At 38.8% G+C, this 17,511-nt stretch overlaps 1 protein-coding gene across 2 annotated transcripts in view; it reads right to left on the reverse strand.

The window, feature by feature from the left end:
• The window catches only part of LOC109113733 (A-kinase anchor protein 12-like), a 45,494-nt gene that overhangs the window by 2,423 nt on the left and 25,560 nt on the right, over positions 1 to 17,511 (reverse strand). The window contains exons 2-3 of one of the 2 annotated variants that reach the window (XM_042755884.1): positions 17,010 to 17,112; positions 1,612 to 6,237 (exon numbers count right to left, since the gene is read on the reverse strand). In XM_042755884.1, coding sequence (XP_042611818.1) covers positions 1,616 to 6,237; positions 17,010 to 17,112 — 4,725 coding nt within the window. In that variant the 3' untranslated portion in view covers positions 1,612 to 1,615. Of the gene's footprint in view, positions 1 to 1,611; positions 6,238 to 9,828; positions 10,092 to 17,009; positions 17,113 to 17,511 lie in introns of those variants that run through there. The other variant, XM_042755886.1, reaches the window with a different exon arrangement.

The raw sequence follows: 17,511 nt of genomic DNA on the forward strand, positions 1-17,511 counted from the left end.
AAAATATACACTTACTTCCCATGCTGGGAACCAGCAAACCAGCGTCCCATACTTGTCCCAGCATTCAAAACATACCTTATATGCTGGTGACCAGCAATGCTGGAATTTTCAGCAGGGATTTCAAAACTGCATTATGCTTTGTACTCTTTTCCTCTTTTCTTTTCTCATAGCTCTTTAATCAATTAACATGACAAGTTACTATTCTATTATGTTCCTTTGTCACCCATTATTTCACACGAATGCACATTTTGCTCTTTCCATCTGCACTGTATCTTCTGTGCCACAACTGTCTCACTCTGTTTGTATGACTCAGCACAAGGAACCAAGGCAAAGGGGGCAGTGAGAGAGAAAAGAGAATGAGCAGTGCACCAAAGCTCATGCTGCGAAGCTATAGTTCACCAGCCTCTGCTGTATGCAGTGCTGAATTAGCACTCATCTAATATTTATCAGACACACCCAGGTCTCTTCTCGCATCCCTTTTCTTTTTACCACACTTTACACTAGGGCTCATTGTACAGTATAATTATGTTAATAGCTGCAGGGTAAAACTAATGATAAATTTTTAATATGTATTTATTTTATGGAGTTGCCACTGATTTCACTTTTTTTTTTTTTTTGCAAATGCAAGTAAACATAATATGTGTAATAATGATAGTATGTTTACATGTCTTTTAATAGTTTGATTTGAGTCAGACTAAAACAATAATTCATCTTTTTAAAATATCATGTAAATGTAGACATACTAATAATGCAATTGTAGCTTGGCTTCATTAAGCATGTAAAAATATTATTCTGACTACAATAGGCCTCAGCACTCCCCGAACGAAAGATGGGTGGCGTGCAACATGCATTCAACCCTTCAAATATTTCATTATGCATTTTAATCAAATATTTTAAGGAGAGATGAAGACCAGCTGTAGCTCAATTATTACTGAACATGTCAATCTGCTTACTGTAATGTAGTATTACCCTTCGAGTGTTAGAAGCCAGCATTCCATAATAATTTCTTGGGAAAACTGACGTGAAGTACTACATGAAGAATACCACTATTCAACTCTCCAAGGCTTTATCCATTGAGAAAAAGTAATCATGAAATTAAGTTTTATTCTCTCTACTTATATACTGAATTTGACAACTAAGGGTTGTATTTGATCATACAGTGTATCTTATCAGATGAATTGGTTCTCTAACTACATATTGAAGGCTTTGATGTGTGTAAGAGAATAAGTGCATTAGGGAGGGGGTGGGGAATTATACTCTGTCTCTCATCACATGTTCATCTCTCTTCCCACAGCTTCCCTTTAAGACCCAGCATATAAAGTGAAGGGTCAGGCAGCGGCATTCCTGCTTTGATATCGAAGGTCCCTTGGTTACTCGTACATGGAACAAAAGCTTTTTCATCTTACCAAATGGAAATCTACCCCTAATAAAACTAAGAACCATTGAGGTTTTTAAAAAGGCACCATGCAAAAACTGTGACAAGGAATGTGGCCATTTTTTTGATGAACAAAACTACCTTTGAAAAATGCAATATTTTTAATATAATTGTTTTGATTTACATTTGAAATGAAAAATAAAATGATCAATTTCAATAAGTTAATAAAGACTAACCTGCTCATGACACTGTGACAACCTCTGTGGAGACAGGCTCGATCTCATTCCTGACCTCCTCCATTCCCTCCTCCACTGTAATGGCATTTTCTGTCTTCTCAGTAGCAGTCTCCAGTTTGGCAGGTACATTTTCAGCATCTGTCTTTTGACAATCTGGATCTCTGGACTCTCCCTGGTTTGTCGTGTCCTGTGCTGAAACCTCTGATTGAGGTTCTTCCAAGTCTTTTTGAGGCTTGTCTTCTACTGATTCCTGACCCTCTGAACTTTCTTCTTTCATGTTTGTACCCGGGTCTTGAACAGGTTCATCATCTGCATTTATGACATTTATAACACCAACTTTAAATTCCTGTGCAGTCTCAATCTGTACCTCCTGTGCCATTTGACACTGCTCAGCCACAATCTGGTCTTGACTTGCACCTGTAACAGATGTTTCTGTCATCTTTTCCTCTTTTATGGCTTCTGAAACCTCTGAAGCTTGTGTCTCTTGCTGGATTTCTTTTGGCACTTCCTTTGGATCTGATTCAGCTTGACTTTTTCCTTCTTCACGTTCTGTGGTTCCACTAAACTTTTTCTCTTCTGCTTTCTTAAGTTCAACTTCACCTTTTGTTACTTCTATTTCTTGATGCACATCTTCCACAGAGACAGTGGCAACCTCCTCATTTTGAGGTTGGATTTCATCTGTGATAGAAACCGTAACTGTTTCTGTAATCAGAATGGTGTCGTTAACTGTTTTCACTGGTTTCTCAGTGACCATGTGAGTTTGTTCATCATCATCTTTGCAGATATCGTTAGATGCTTTTGGCTTCTCTGGGCTTGTTTCTACAGGAGCTTTTTCCTCCGAAACAACATCTGTTGAAGGGTTTTCCTCAATCATTCCAGAAACTGCTGGGGCCTCTTCAAATTTGACATCTACTGATGTGGTACAGGGTTCTACCTCCTCACTAGTCTTCTCAGGCACTTTTTGTTCTGCATGTGCCTCAGCAAGATTCTCTACAACATTTTGAATGACCTCTTGCACAATAACACTGCCCTGTTTCTCAATGATTTCTTCTTCTGTCACTTGGGTTGCTTGGATCACTTCAGTTTCTTCTTTCACATTTTCAGTAACTTCCTCAACCACAATACTAACTTTTGTTGAGGTTACTTCTAAGTTTCCCTCAACAATTTCTTGAGCAGAGTCAACCTCAGCATCATTCGCTATAACCTGGATTTTGTGGTCAGGTGTGGGAAGAACAAGAGGAACCTTTTCCATAACAGTTTCATGAGCTAGATCTGCTGAATGGGATTCTGGCATCTCAGATGCTGAGCTTATAACACAAACAGTCTCTTTCATGACTGCAAATTCTTCAGTGGCAGCTATAACAGAAATGGGATCTTCTGTAGACCCAGCAGTTTGAGAAGCAGGCACCTCTGGAAGGTTTGCCATGACCTCCTCTGTTACAGCAATGGCAACTCCCTCCACAGACGATACCTCAACTGTGACTTTAACTTCTTTAACATCCTCCAGTTCTTGCACTTTCTCACCTTCAGCAACAGCAACTTCAGTGACTTCTACAGTTTGAGTACAGATTGAATCTTCAACAGTTGGTTCAACAGGACCTGCAGCCTCAACCTGAGGGGATTTTTCTGCCACCACTGGCTCTTCAAGAAACTCTGGTTCCTGTTGTACAGAATTAATGAGTGCTACTTTGACTGCTGCTACTTCTTGGAGATCAGTCACAGACTCAGGTTCAGGTGTCTCCTTTATCTCTTCAAACTGTGTTTTCTCATCAATAGCATTTTCTGTGAGCTCTGTCTGACCTCCACTCATCTGAGCCTCATGAACCTCATCCTCAGTCACACTGGACTTTTCAGGCTCTTGTGTTTTGTCTTCAACAGCCAACTCTGTGACAAGCACCTGGCTAACAACTGTTATCGACTCTACTGAAGGCTTCTGAGTGAGGCTTTCTTCCTCCACTGCCTTTATTTCACTAGTGACAAGGCCAGTGCAAACAGCAATTGCCTCTGTTTTCTCATGTGCAACCAAGACTGTTTTCTCGTCCTTGATAGCTGACTCGACCAAAAGAGCATCAGTGGTGACTGCAACTATGTTTTCCTGTTCCTTAGTCATGGTGACAGCCATGGCATTTGTGGTGACGCTGAAAGTTTCCACAGCTTCTTGTAGTACTACATCGGTCTTCTTCTCTACACAATCACCTGGGACAGGAGTTGTCTCACCTGATGTAACTGGTGATGTTGTAACACATGATACAGCAGAAATCATTTCAGTGTCCTCTACTTGTTCAAGGGCCGTAACTGCTTCTGATGTAAGCTCAACAATGTCCTCTGCAATAGTGTTATCAGTTGATTTGGGTGTGGCAGCTGTGTCTCCTTCTTCGGGTATGTCACTCAATTGCTTTCCCTCTGTGTCATCCTCAACATTTTCCACAGTGGTTGAGATCCAAGACGGTGATCTATCCTCATCTGAGGCTTTTGCCTGAGTGACTGGTGCAGATTCTTGCTTCACTTCCTCTGCCTTAACAGCAACTTCTGCAGTTGGTTCATTTTCATATTCTGAAAGAGGCACCACAGCTGGAGTGTCAGAATCATCCTCTGCAGAGCCAATGTCAGAAGAGATCTGCTCTTGTTTACCATCAGACTTCTTCTTCCTGCGTGGAATCAATTTCCTCAAAGAGAAAGAGGATTCTTCTTTGGGGGCTTCACTGTCAGAGGTTGTATGCTCCGGGCCTGAGGCATCATCAGACTTGTCTTCTGCTTTAGGTTTCTTTCTGTGGGTTACCAGCCTCTTGAAAGATTCCCAGGTAGACACGAGTTCTTCCTCTGGTTCAGGTGAAGAAGCCGAATTCTCATGGTCAGCTTCACCAGAGCTTACAAGAGGTGACTCAGTGGCCTTTGTCTGCTCTTCTCCTGACTGCTGCACTTCTTCCTCAATCTTAGGTTCTTCATCATCAGAATCAGAACTCTTTCTGGCCCTTTTTTTAGATGACCCCACACAAATAAGGGCTTCCCAGGACACAGATGTATCCATTTTTCTTTTTGGTTCCTCTGCAACTGGTTCAGGCTTCTCAACTTTTGGCTCAGCCTTTGATTCTGTCTGTGACTCTTCTTTAGACTCAGATGGTACCTCTTCAGAAGGTTTAGGCTCATCGGTTTTCTCATCAAAGATGGCACTTTCAGTTGAAGATAGGGTAGAAGATTTGGGTTTGTCTCCAGGTGCTTCATCTTCACTCTCAGAGGGCCTTTTGACACGTTTTTTTGGAGTGACTAGTTTTTTGAAAGAAGACCAAGGTAAAATTCCATCTTTCTTCTTCTCACTATCAGAAGTGACTGGCTCACCATTAGTCTCCACAGCTTGAGCTACCTCAGCTTGAGCTACCTCAGCTTGAGTTACCTCCCCTACAAGATGCTCACCAGATTCTTCTGGAGATGATGCTCCACTGTCAGGTTTCTGGGGCTCAGCTGACTCACTGGATGACTGAATGTTTTCAGCAACTTGTTCACTTGATTCTGTTTGCTTTAACTCTGCTTCTTTCTTACTCTTCTGCTTTTTGGATGAGAGCTTTTTAAGTCCTGCTCCTGTAAATAGCTTCTTTAGTGGGCTTCCCTGAGGCTTGGATTTCTCCTGAGATGACAGGATTTCAGCTTCAGTTGTCACCACTTCTGAAACATCTGGCTTGTCAATTGTTGGTTTTGAATCATCAGTGGTTTGAGCTTCAGCTTCACTTGCAGCCTCAGCTTCTACTTTAAGATCTTGTGGCTCTTCTGTCTCAGTGGAAGTTGTTTCAGTTGTCATTTCAGCTTTAGTTTCAACCTTTTCAGAAGGTTTCTCTATCTGCTCACCCTCAGCTGGTTCTTTCTCTGCATCCACTTTAACTTCCTCTGTACCCTCAATAGCACCCTCTGCTGTCTCTTCAGTTTCTTGAATGTCCTCCTCTGCAGACTTTTCCTTGACTTGTTCCTCATCTTTGGGCTTTTTGAAGCTTGCCTTCTTCCGAAGGTTAGAAAAGATTCCCTGAGTGAAAAACCTCTTAAAGGGACTCTGTGTCTCTTGAGAGAGTGGACTTGTAGGCGATTCAGTTGGCACTTCTGACTCAGGTTCTTTCTCTGATAATGACTCCATTTCTTCAGCAGATTTTTCAGTCACCTCCTCACTGGCCTTTTCAGTCTCTGATGGGACATCAACTAAAGTTTGGTCTGCTGGTTCTTCTGCCTTATCAATCACTTCTTCAGTTGTGGCCTTTTTGTCTTTTTCTGTAGTCTCTGGTGATTTGTCTTCCACAGATTTGTCTTCCTCTGTTGCAGGTTCCTCTTTCTTTTCCTCAGAAGTTGCATCTGCACCACTCTCTGCTTCCTTCACTGTCAGCAGTTGCACAGGCTCAGTCTTCTCATTCTTGTCTTTCTTCAGTGTGAACTTGAATCCAACAAAACGGAAGATCTTCTTGAAGCCCACCTCATTGGCCTCCTCTTGTTTTTCCTCTTCTGCCTTCTCTTCTGTAGCTGTAATTTCATCTACATTTGCAGAATTGTCTCCTTTGTCTCCATTAACCTGAGGGGCAACCTCTTCTTGATGCACCTCAGTTGTTTCAGGGCTGTCTTCTTTTTGGGTAATGGTGTCCGTCTGTCCAACTGTAATGTAAAATATGCAAAGTTTTAGTAAAGTTTCTAGTATATTTATTTCAGTTACAGTATTTCAAGTTACCTAAGTTCACACATAATAGCATAAATCAAATCATTATCATTGGAATCATCAAGGAATGAGATTAACAGATCTCAAATATCAAATTATTAATTAAATATCATAACACTCATGAAGTCTTATAAAACTCATTTGTCTCTTATGAATAGCCAGTTCTCAAAAGGTCTAAGTGTAGAAAAACAAGTTTAGAGTTTTAAAAGCATAATACGTGATCTAGTAATATAATTAATTCAAGGTGGAGGGCTGTGGCATTTGAAGGAAATCAGAGCCACATTGCTAAAAAACCTGCAAAAAAAATGTATCCCCTGTACGTATTTAATCAGGCATATGATGGCAATTTGATATTAAGTTTACATTTTCTGGTCTCTTTCTTGTGACCACCAAAAAAAAAAAAAAACTGGGGAATGATGACATCATTTAACATCAATGCAACCAGGGGAAATTTCCATGTTGTAAGCTTCACAGTTATGCAGGCTATGTTGCCAGACGTTTGGACTGTGAAATTGGCCTTATTTAATAAAACACAATGACATCACTTTATTAAACTTCTTTAAGCCTGTATATGTGCCCAGTACTTAAGCTTCCAAGACAAAATGTAACAACTAAAATTGCAACAGGTGAGATAAACAAGAGAACACACACACACACGCACAAACTCATAATGTCTTGAATTCCTTCCTTGCCTATCTGTGTTTTGACAAGAGTGGGTTGGTTTTGAGGGTGTGGGGCTAGGAAGAGGGAGTCGGGTTCGCATGAAGTGTGAGCCTCCTAGAGGCCCAGTTTCCCTTTGACATCCAACCTAGCAAGGGACTGTTCACATCTGGCTCTGCTTGCTCTTGCTCTAGGGTCTGAAACCCACCCAGTGACTTTAAAAACAAATTCCAAGCATTTTTAATGCATGGATATCACATTACTTGGCTTCCTAAACACTTGCATGACACAGGCCAAGATAAAGAGGCAGCAAAGCATTTATCTATAAAAACAACTTAAGCCAGAGATCAAAATGATTTATAAATTGTTCTAGAAGGATTTATTTTTTATGTGACTGGTAAAGTCTTGGACTGGTTACCCTATCCTTGAAAATCTTACAGCTAAACAACAGGGACAGCTTATATCTGCTGTCTGCCATCATATCAGATTCTTAGGACAACATACAATCATTAAAATAAAATACTGATGCTCTTTATGCTGTAGGGGTCACTCAGTGAAAAATTATTCTTATATAGTCCATTTTCTGTTGATTAAAAAGAAGCTCTGTGTTTTCAATGTATGCTTTAAATTTAGTGAAGGACAAACCTAAACCCACAATTCAACAGGGATGCAATGGCATCCCCATCCCCCTACAATACAACAAACCACCCCCCCCACAGACAAAACCAAATTCTAAACTTCAGTTTAGGAAGACTGTATTGTGTTGTCCTCTTTGTCTCACAATGGGCCTGTTTTTCCCCTGCTTTGGCTAAAAGGGGTGGGGGGCCCACACTATTGTCCATCCTGGAACTTAAACTACCACAATGAATATCCTTGTTGTAAAATGAGAAAAAGGCATTATGGGAAGCCATATAGAATGGCAGATAGAAATTTCTAAATAGTCTTGGTGATATGGAAGACTAATTAGCAAAACAATTAGCAAGTCTTTTAGTTTAAACATTCCTGGTTGTGTAGAAGTGTTCGGAAAAGTAGGAAAGTTGGGTGGGATCAAAATGTCAGATTAGTACAGTAATTAGGCAAACATAAGAAAGCGGCCCTCAAATATAAATAATCTAGATACCAGCCTTAAACATGCAGTCATTTTTTTTTTTTTTTTTTTGTGGTTGTTTACATTATACAGGATTTGAGAGATCTGAAACTACGGATTATATGCTCTTAATTCATCTTTACATTATTTTACAAACATCTCCTTTGGATGTATTCCAGGAGGTTTCTTCTTACACTGTTGTAATGTTTTAACTAATGACACACATTTTCATGTAAAAAGACACACACTGCTGTTGCCTCACACTAGAGACATGGAGGCGCTGTTTATGTGCAAATTGAACACGAAAGACAAAATGGGTCAAACCACCAGTTGCCTTACATTTGCCTTTGTCTTAATGGTGGCTCATACTGGGGAAACTCGAGCCAAGGAATTTGATAGCGTGTCTGTTGTGGTTGTTAAAGTAAGGAACTGTTGGTGAGCATTTTGGAATGGGTGGGGGGAAATGCCATCTGAAATCACAGTGGTGTGATAGTCTAGAAAGACAGGGGAGGGGTGGATGTTTGTTGAGATGGGTCTGAGGTAATGGTCAACAACCCTCTACCCCTTGCTGTTACATGCAAATACAGGCTGTTCATTAGTGGAGTCGGTGAGTTTAGGGAAGTTACAGAAAGACTCAGCAGTAGACTGATTTTCAGACCCCTACCAGGCCAACAACCCCACCTCCCACACTAAATAACTACACTTCAGTGACTCCGATTCCCTTTAACATAGATATGAATCATGAAACCATCAAGATTCCATTATTGATACTATCAGGATCCACTTTTCGAAGTGGGTAGAGGTGAATAATAACATGAAGTAAACAGAAAAGTAATAAACTTCCAATATTCTACATATATAAAATTTAAGCCCATTAAAATAAAATGAAATGGTCAATTTTGGGAAAAAAGCTGATTAAATATCATGATAAGAACATCCACACAAAATCCTAATAAACAGTCCCAGCTAAACAAAACACTCTCTGAAGTCATGTGCAACAGGTAATCAATTCCATACACCCACACCACCTCTAGAGAACCATGACTAAGATCTTGAGGGGCTTAAAAACTCATTAAAATACTTTAAAAAGAAGGACATCTGAGACCACTGAAGCCCATCAGAACTGAACATTTCCAAGAATGTTTTACAGTACATGTATAAACCCACCAACTGTACTGATTCCTCACACTTAAATGATAATGCTTCACATTAACATACTGTAAATGTGACTTTACCACTCTAAGTATCACTGTCAGTATATACAGGAATTTTGGAATTTAATGGGAAAAAATACCCATTAAATACCCAATGTATTTGTACACACTGAACACTGAACACCTTTAAGGACTCCTTGGTGTTTCATATCTTCTATATTCAATCTAAGACCAAGGCTTAATGACATGCAAAATAATTAAACATAGACACAAGAACCTTGAGATATGTAATTGAAAGCAATTAATTACTCAAATGAAAAATCAATCCAGTGTTTTCTGATTAAAAAAAAAAAAAACAGATACTGAACAGTATTTAACAACATTACACTCTATACAATGATGCCAAAAGCTACAGACCAGGCAGGCTGTATTAGAATTTGTACACAATTTTAATTAATTACTGAATAACATAAATTTGCAATTTGTAATAATTTTGTAATTATTAATAATAATAATAAAAATACACCCGAAAATGAAACATCAAGATGTCAAGAAATTCCTAATTATTACTGCCCCCTACTAATAACCTTTATGGACCCCAAGAATCATATATTTCAGATGCCTCTTACCTGTCAGAGTTATTGTCCCAAGCATTTTAAAAATGTTTGGAATTACTTTTCAGGAAAAAAAAGAAAGAAAAATAATTGCTGTTTAACAGTTGCTGACGAAGATGCTTTTTGAACTCGCTTGTAAAAGTCCTGCTTCCTCTCAGACTACGATCAGCTGGTAGGCTTTAAGGCTACACTCTTGTTTCCCTCTCTTTCTCTGTCCTGTGAGCTTGTCTTGAAGCCAGATGTCTCCTCTTCTGAGTTTCTGGGTGAGAATGAGGAGAGCGGGTGGGTAACATACATTTCAACAGACAATGACACATGTCCTATGTGGGACAACCCCACCCATGCACCCCCTCCCCTCCCCTCCCCCCATTACCCCCCACTCCTCCTCAGCTTTTCAGCTGTTCTCTGCGCCTCTCTACTGAATGAGTTTCCCTCTTCCTTCCCCTTCCACTCCTCTTTACAGTACACACTCCCTCCACCCACTCACTCAAACTCTAACATTCCTTTTCCCAACTTTTTCTTTCCCTGTTCAAAATGACAGAAATTTTCAAGCTATAGTTAAAATACGTGTGTGTGTGTGTGTGTGTGTGTGTGTGTGTGTGTGTGTGTGTGTGTGTGTGTGAAAGGAGGGAAGATTACTCAAGTTATCAAAGGCATTTCTGTGCATGATGTTTCACAGAGCTCCATCTGCCCTTCCTGTCTCTTGTCCTAGGCATTGGAATCCATATGACACATAAAATGGACAAGCTTTACCAAGCTCACTCTTTATGTCACTCTATGTCCATGGGCCTTTGCTGTAGTATATATATGTATGCAGGGCCCAAAATATTTTTTTTTTGCCACACCAACGATGGAGAGTTAAAAAAAACTACCAGCCATAAGTATGACATAAATACCAGACATAAATACTTCCAATCAAAACTGTTTTACATTTTTTTAATCGTATTTATTTATTTTATTGACATTGCCTTAACAAACCCGTCACAATAAAGTGAAGACAACACACCATGATTTTATTATTATTTACATTTTAGTGGCTTACTGTGATGAATATTCCACAAATAATTTGGCACATAGAGTTTTGGAGAATTTACACCATATATTGTGTTGCATTATCTTGGCTACCAGCCATCCAGAGAAACTATAAAACTGCTCATTATTTACAAAAGACAGTTTTACCTACATTAGTGAATTTTGGACCCTGAACATACATCAACATATGCTAACCTTCTGCTACTTTAAAATATTTCAGGAAAAATACTATGTGTGTAATAAAAATGTCTCCCTTAAAGTTGATATGATTCTTTAGGGTCTAAATGAAAAGTCTGTAACATAGTTTGGTTAAAATTTCTCAATGGTAGTGTAAAAAAACACCTTTTTTACCCAGTCAAAAACAGCTCTTTTTTAGAGCAAGCCGTTTTGTAGCATTTTCCTTTAAATGCCAACCACCCCCGATCACCCCGCCCCTTTCTGTCAGCTGCTCTCTGAGGGACTGTTTACTTTAGCCCCATTCATCGTGAAGCTTGCTAATTAGCACATTATTAGGAAAGGCAATTTACAAAGGTTCATTAAAAAACCTTAGACTCACTTTTTCTGTAGGTGAAACTGGATCACGAATGAGTCACGCGACCATAGACGCATTTATGTAGATCGGGGGCACATTCCCTTCAGAAACCAATGTAATCCACTGCATCTTCAGCAGCTCAGATGTCAGGAGTAAATGACGACTGCTATGTTCATTATAACATCCAACAACAGAACACCTCAATCGCTTAGAAGTCATTCTTGTCTACATCTGCTCCGGAGGTGAAACAATGACAGACTGATGACAGCTCACTCAGGGCAGGTCTAAGGTAAGTAGCCAGTCCAGTCTGTGCTGAAACGCTACTGTCAATCAAACTATCATGGGAGGGGCCTGTCTGTGTGACGTCACACAGACAGGCATCTGAGATCGGCTCGATTCGTGAAAGGGGTAAAGATTTTAGTAGATTCAAAAAAAACAAAAAAAACACTGGGTGGATTTTATCATTATAGGGTGGTTGTGTACACACACTGCCAACACACATTTGAGTTTAAACAACTTGTAAAAGTGCATGTAGCATCCGATGACCCCTTTAATAGAATGATCTTTTTCTTAAGTGAGAACTTAACAAATAAAGTGACTTTCAAATTTGCTTCCCAGCCTGCTAGTGGAGTGCTAATGTAATGAGGCTGCCACTCAACATTGCTAATGGTTCATCCAAGTGTAAACTGAGGCAGCTTATTTCATTCAACTTTCATTAAAGGAGGATGGCTGAAAAATACCAGTGAGATCCCTCAGCATACAAGGGTCTAATCAGACATCTCACACCTTGCTATTGTTCCCATGGAATGTGCGAATTCCAGCTAAAATCTTCTTCTAAATAGGTGATAACAACTCTAATCCAGTTTGGTCTGGTTTGGTCTGGACTATGCGGAAACTCATCTGGTTAAGATTGGTATTTTATCACAATTTCTTTCTGTATCAATCACTTTACCTGACATTATTTGTATTCAAATGATTTGATTGCTATGTTATTGTAATGTTTTAGGTTACTGAAATGGGCTATAGCACTAGACATTAACTCAAGTGTTTGGGTGCAAAGCTAGAAGGGATAAGTAGTAAATTCGTCTCAGACTTTATTGGGATGTATAGCAACAGACAGAGCCATGGGGCTCAGATCAGAGGGATTTGACATATGGGAAAGGCTTTTTGTCCCCAATGACTCCGTAGGAGTGGAATTCAATAAGCACAGACTCTCTCACACTAAAGACAGTGTGAGTCGTTCCCTTTCTACTGTAATGGACATTCCTCAAAAGAGGAAGCTTGTACTCTACTACTTCCTGAATGTATCACTTATAAGCTGAGTCATATTTGAGGATTTGGTGATAAAGACACAACTAACATAGATGGTCTATTCCAGCCTGATGCAGAAAGATGTGATAAAATACCAACAGCTAATCACAGTCATGGTCTGTCATGGGGAATCTGATACCCAGAATGACATCCATGTTATCTCTTGCATCAGAGAAACGTGATCAAACACAGAAGCGTGAGCAGTCGGCGGTCTGTTTTGGCTGGGAACATGAAGTGGGCTTCCTGGTGGCCTGGGGGCTTGCAGGGGATGCTGCGACGTCATTGCAGACCCCAACTCACACACGTACACACATACTTCCACATACAAACGCCCTCATCTGTGCACGCATTCCTTGAGCCAGGAAGATGATGTCGAAATAATGGGAGGAAAAGGAAATGAGAGCTGTGTGAAGATCTGGCCAGGATCAGAGAACTGTCTCTAACTCTCCAGCAGTCTCCCGCTTTATACTTTCACCTGATTTCGCTCACTACATCTTTAAAACGACATCTCTGGATTTCACATCTTCCTCTGACTCTACGTCTCTATATCAAGCCTTCCTTATTTTATTCTTCCCATTTCGTTTGTTTTCTATGGATAAAGGAATCTGAGGAATGCTGTGCAGGAAGCACACTCATTCTTTTGCACCATTGCTTCCTCTTCCCTCACCAGTTTCCTTCACTATTCAGTCATTTTATATCCCTGGGCTAATTTGTCACTTTTCAGAAAGGACACTATGAGCATGACTCAGATTACGGATAGTGCATAACTACTCCATGAGCTGTCACAGTGCTAGGTACAACTTGTACCCGTGACATCATAATTCACCTCATGGTTGTAGACTATTTGGTGTACTTACCTACATAAATGATACTGTGATATATATACTACCATTCAAACGGTTTGATCAGGTTTTTATTTATTTATTTTTTTGGCTCACCAAAGCTGTCTTTATTTGATCAAAAATACAATAAAACAGTAATATTTAAAAATATCTATTTTCTATATTAATATATTCAAATGTAATTTATTCCTGTGATGGCAAAGCTGAATTTTCAGTAGTCATTACTTCAGCCTTCAGTGTGTCACATGATCCTTCAGAAATCATTGTGTTGTGTTGATTTAATGTTGAAAACAGTGGTGCTTCTAACTATTTTTGTTATACATTTTTAATGATTTTTCTGATAAATATTAAGTTCAGAAGAACACCATTTATTAGAAACAGATTGTTTTTGTAATATTACACATTTCTTTACTGTCACTTTTGATAAATTATATAAATATGTTTGGCAAGCTATTAGGTCATGACGTGACTTATCTCAATCTCACAATATGAGACATTCACATTTGTTATTAATCACCTAATGGTAATAAGTATGAGAGATTCTATGTGAACATTGTAATGTAAAACATCAAGCCAAAATTTGATTGTCTGAACTATGTATTCCCTGTCGACCCATACCAAATCTCACTTTCAATATCCTTTTGTCAATATCCACAGAATGAATGTTTAACAACCAAACAATAAAAAAATACTATTTTTCTGCTTTCACAGGGAAAACTCTTATATCTTTTCATTCATGCACTCTTTCTCTGTTCATTTATAAAATTTTATTGCTGCAAATGAAAGGAATTAATTTACTCTTAATCAAACACATATTCACACTCTGCCTGTGGTTTTCTCTTTCTGCCAAACCCTTCATCGCTCCACACTTCTCACATTCCATTCTCATGCCATCTCAACTTTCCTCATCTATGTGTTTCTCTGATCAACAGCATGACTATTACTAAAATATACTTGTAGTATCAAATCTTTACTCAGTTAAGAAAATCCCAAGTTATTAATAAATCTCAATGCAAGAAATCAGTGTATTTTGTATGTGGTTTCGAAAGATCCTGACCTGAATAGTTTCTATTTCAAACTAGAAAACAAGCATTTAATCAAAATAAAAATATGTTCATAATTTTCCAGGAATCTGACCTCAAATCTTACTGCAGCTCTGGAAAAGTGATTCTCAGAAGTGAAAAATTCACCACACACACATTGTCAAATTCAAATCACTCAGATTTGGATTCAAATTCTAAACACAAAAAAAAAAACTGAAGCAATTATCAACACTCTTAGAGGTGGCGCTCTCCTTGGACACAATTCCACAGAGAAAGGTCAAATGCACAAAAACACAGACTAAACGGACAGCTTATGCCAGCAAGACTCAATTCTGGAGATAAACAGATAATCACATACAGCCTGTTAAAACATGTTTGATATGGAACACCGACTCTTATGCTATCAGAGTAAACACACACACACACGGCTCTGTAGGGGAGGACTGCATATGAGATAATGGTTGAGCTCACTCTCTGGACTCACTCAGGTCGCCGCCTCCTAAATACCTGTCAAACATAATGTGTGTGTGTGTGTGTGTGTGTGTGTTTGAGCATGTGTGAGTGAGTGGTTGAACTTAATTAATTTGCAAACTTTTGTATACAGTATCTTATGCATGTCTGTAAATGTAGTTCAGGCAAGGAAATCTGTATTTGTAATTTCTTGTTGACATAAGCGAATCAGTTCAGTCAGGTGTATGTGAATGAGTGAGCTTGTGTGTATTCGTGATTCATTTGAAAAGCCAGGTGTAGTCAAAATCAATAAGATGCTGATTAAAGGGAATGGTTAAAATGTATGTGTTTTTAATATAGAGAGTACAACTTTCTTCTTTGTTGATTTTGGCAGGGGAGACATTGCATAATACCAGAGATATTTTTGGCAGCGTGGACACCAAAGTAATCATACTTCTCTCTCATCTGTCTTTATCTGACTCTGTGTACATGGTTTCAATTGTAAAGTTGCACTAAAACCCAACAGCGTGATATTTTGGGAGGTTTCTTAACTATGAAGAACAGACAGATATATCAACACATTCATTTTATTTTCTCAGTACATTTCTATAAAATGTTCCAGGGGTTTTTCTGGTACTCTGGGGATGCTGGAGAAAATAAATAGTTGCACTGAGCATGCTAGAAAATTATGGCTAAATACTCTTGGCTGGCATTACAGCATTAATCATGCAGATTAAATAAAGCCATTATTGAGGCATTTTTGGAGTGTTTCAAGGGTTTGTCCTGGTATTGTCATGCTTGAGTCTTTTATACATAATGTCTCACTGCATTTACAACCACAACAAGGAACAGGTTTTATTTGAGCGTAAATGTGTCTACAATGTCAGATGTGGAACAGAAGAGAGACTATTTGGCCTTGTTTTTGCTTTCTTTCCTTGCCTAAGTGGTAAAAACCCAGTAATTTCCAGTAAATCTTTCTTTTGTTCTTGCTTTGATACACTTTTATACAAAAAGACAATGTTTATGAGATAAATAACAATGTCAGATCTGTGAACAAACTTTGTTTTTTTTAGGTTTGATATTTTCTGAATCATTCAGTCATGTATCAGGCATTGCTACTTCAGTAATGAACTTCAATGTGTCAGTGACAGATAGGGTGGATGTCAAAAATGTACATAAATAATGAATAAAACAATACTGATTACATTATAAGCTTGAGAATTTACTACTTGAATCAATATTTGACATACTAACCTTTAAAAGCTATATGATACACTACTAGAACCATAACTCATCTTATATTCATGATTATTAATGCAAATTGCATTCTGCTCTGCACAGATTCATGGCTCTCTATATACAATCATTTTGTTATTCTTCAGCATGCCTTCCTTTCTTTTTTTTTGGTTTGATTCATGATGAAATTCCTCCAGCTGAGCACAACAAAGCATGTTATTTGACTTCCAAATTTAAAAACACCTAAGATTTCTATACATGCTATAAGGCTAGCTTATTACAAACATACACCTTTTTAAGGGGCAGCTAGGTCATGGCCTGCTAAATATTATTGGGGGGAAGCATCTCGGTGGTCTCTCTGAGTTGAAAAGCAAGAAAGGAACACAAAAAATAAATAAAAAATAAACATGGTATGCATTATTGCTCTAGGGTCTTCTCACAGACTATGGTTAGGGGACTAAAGGGGTCTATGTTGAGGTCCACTCACTGTAGACTCTATGTAGGTGTTCTCGCTTTTAGGATAGCTGGGGATTATGAGAAGGATCAGTTGGGGAACGAGGACACACAGATAAAAAAAGATAAAGATCACATCTTAAGCCTCACACTCACACACAGAGAGACCCCTGATGCTGGGAGGCGGCCCACTATTAGTGTTAGTCATTGTCATACCACGCACACAGACATGGTGATAAAGATATGAGAGTGATATATACATACAATGTTCAAGCACATGTGGTTACGAGCACATACCCTCAGCTGGTGGGTTCTCCTCTGTGTGGCCATTATACTCTGTTTGAACATCTGTCTTCCCATTAAGACTGGAAATGGAGATCTGTCCGTTCTTCTGAAGAGGCTAAAAAAGAAAAAAGAGAGAGATGAAGAGTCAGAATTGTAACAATCTTTTCAGCCAAAGGTATGGCAATACAATTTAGTGTCGATCTATTCAAAATGGTGATATATTGCAATTATTTCTGACATATTTTCCCTCTCTCTGCACCAGACTTTGCTCAGTTGTACCCTTAGCTTGTTCTGAGTTTGGATTTTGGTCATATATGTATAATCAAATGTGTTTTATAATGTATACTATTTTTGAAAAGTTTGGAGTTAGTAAGATTTTTAAAAAATGTTTTTGAAAGAAGTCTCATATTTAGGGAGGCACTTCTTGTGAAGATCCAGTAAAGGGGCTGTGCACTATTCAAACGGTTTGGCACTTCTCTTGTGTACTAAACTGAAGTGTTAAAACAGGTGCAGG

Source organism: Cyprinus carpio, unplaced genomic scaffold (assembly GCF_018340385.1).
Source record: "Cyprinus carpio isolate SPL01 unplaced genomic scaffold, ASM1834038v1 S000006753, whole genome shotgun sequence".
In the NCBI taxonomy this organism is placed as follows: Eukaryota; Metazoa; Chordata; class Actinopteri; order Cypriniformes; family Cyprinidae; genus Cyprinus; species Cyprinus carpio.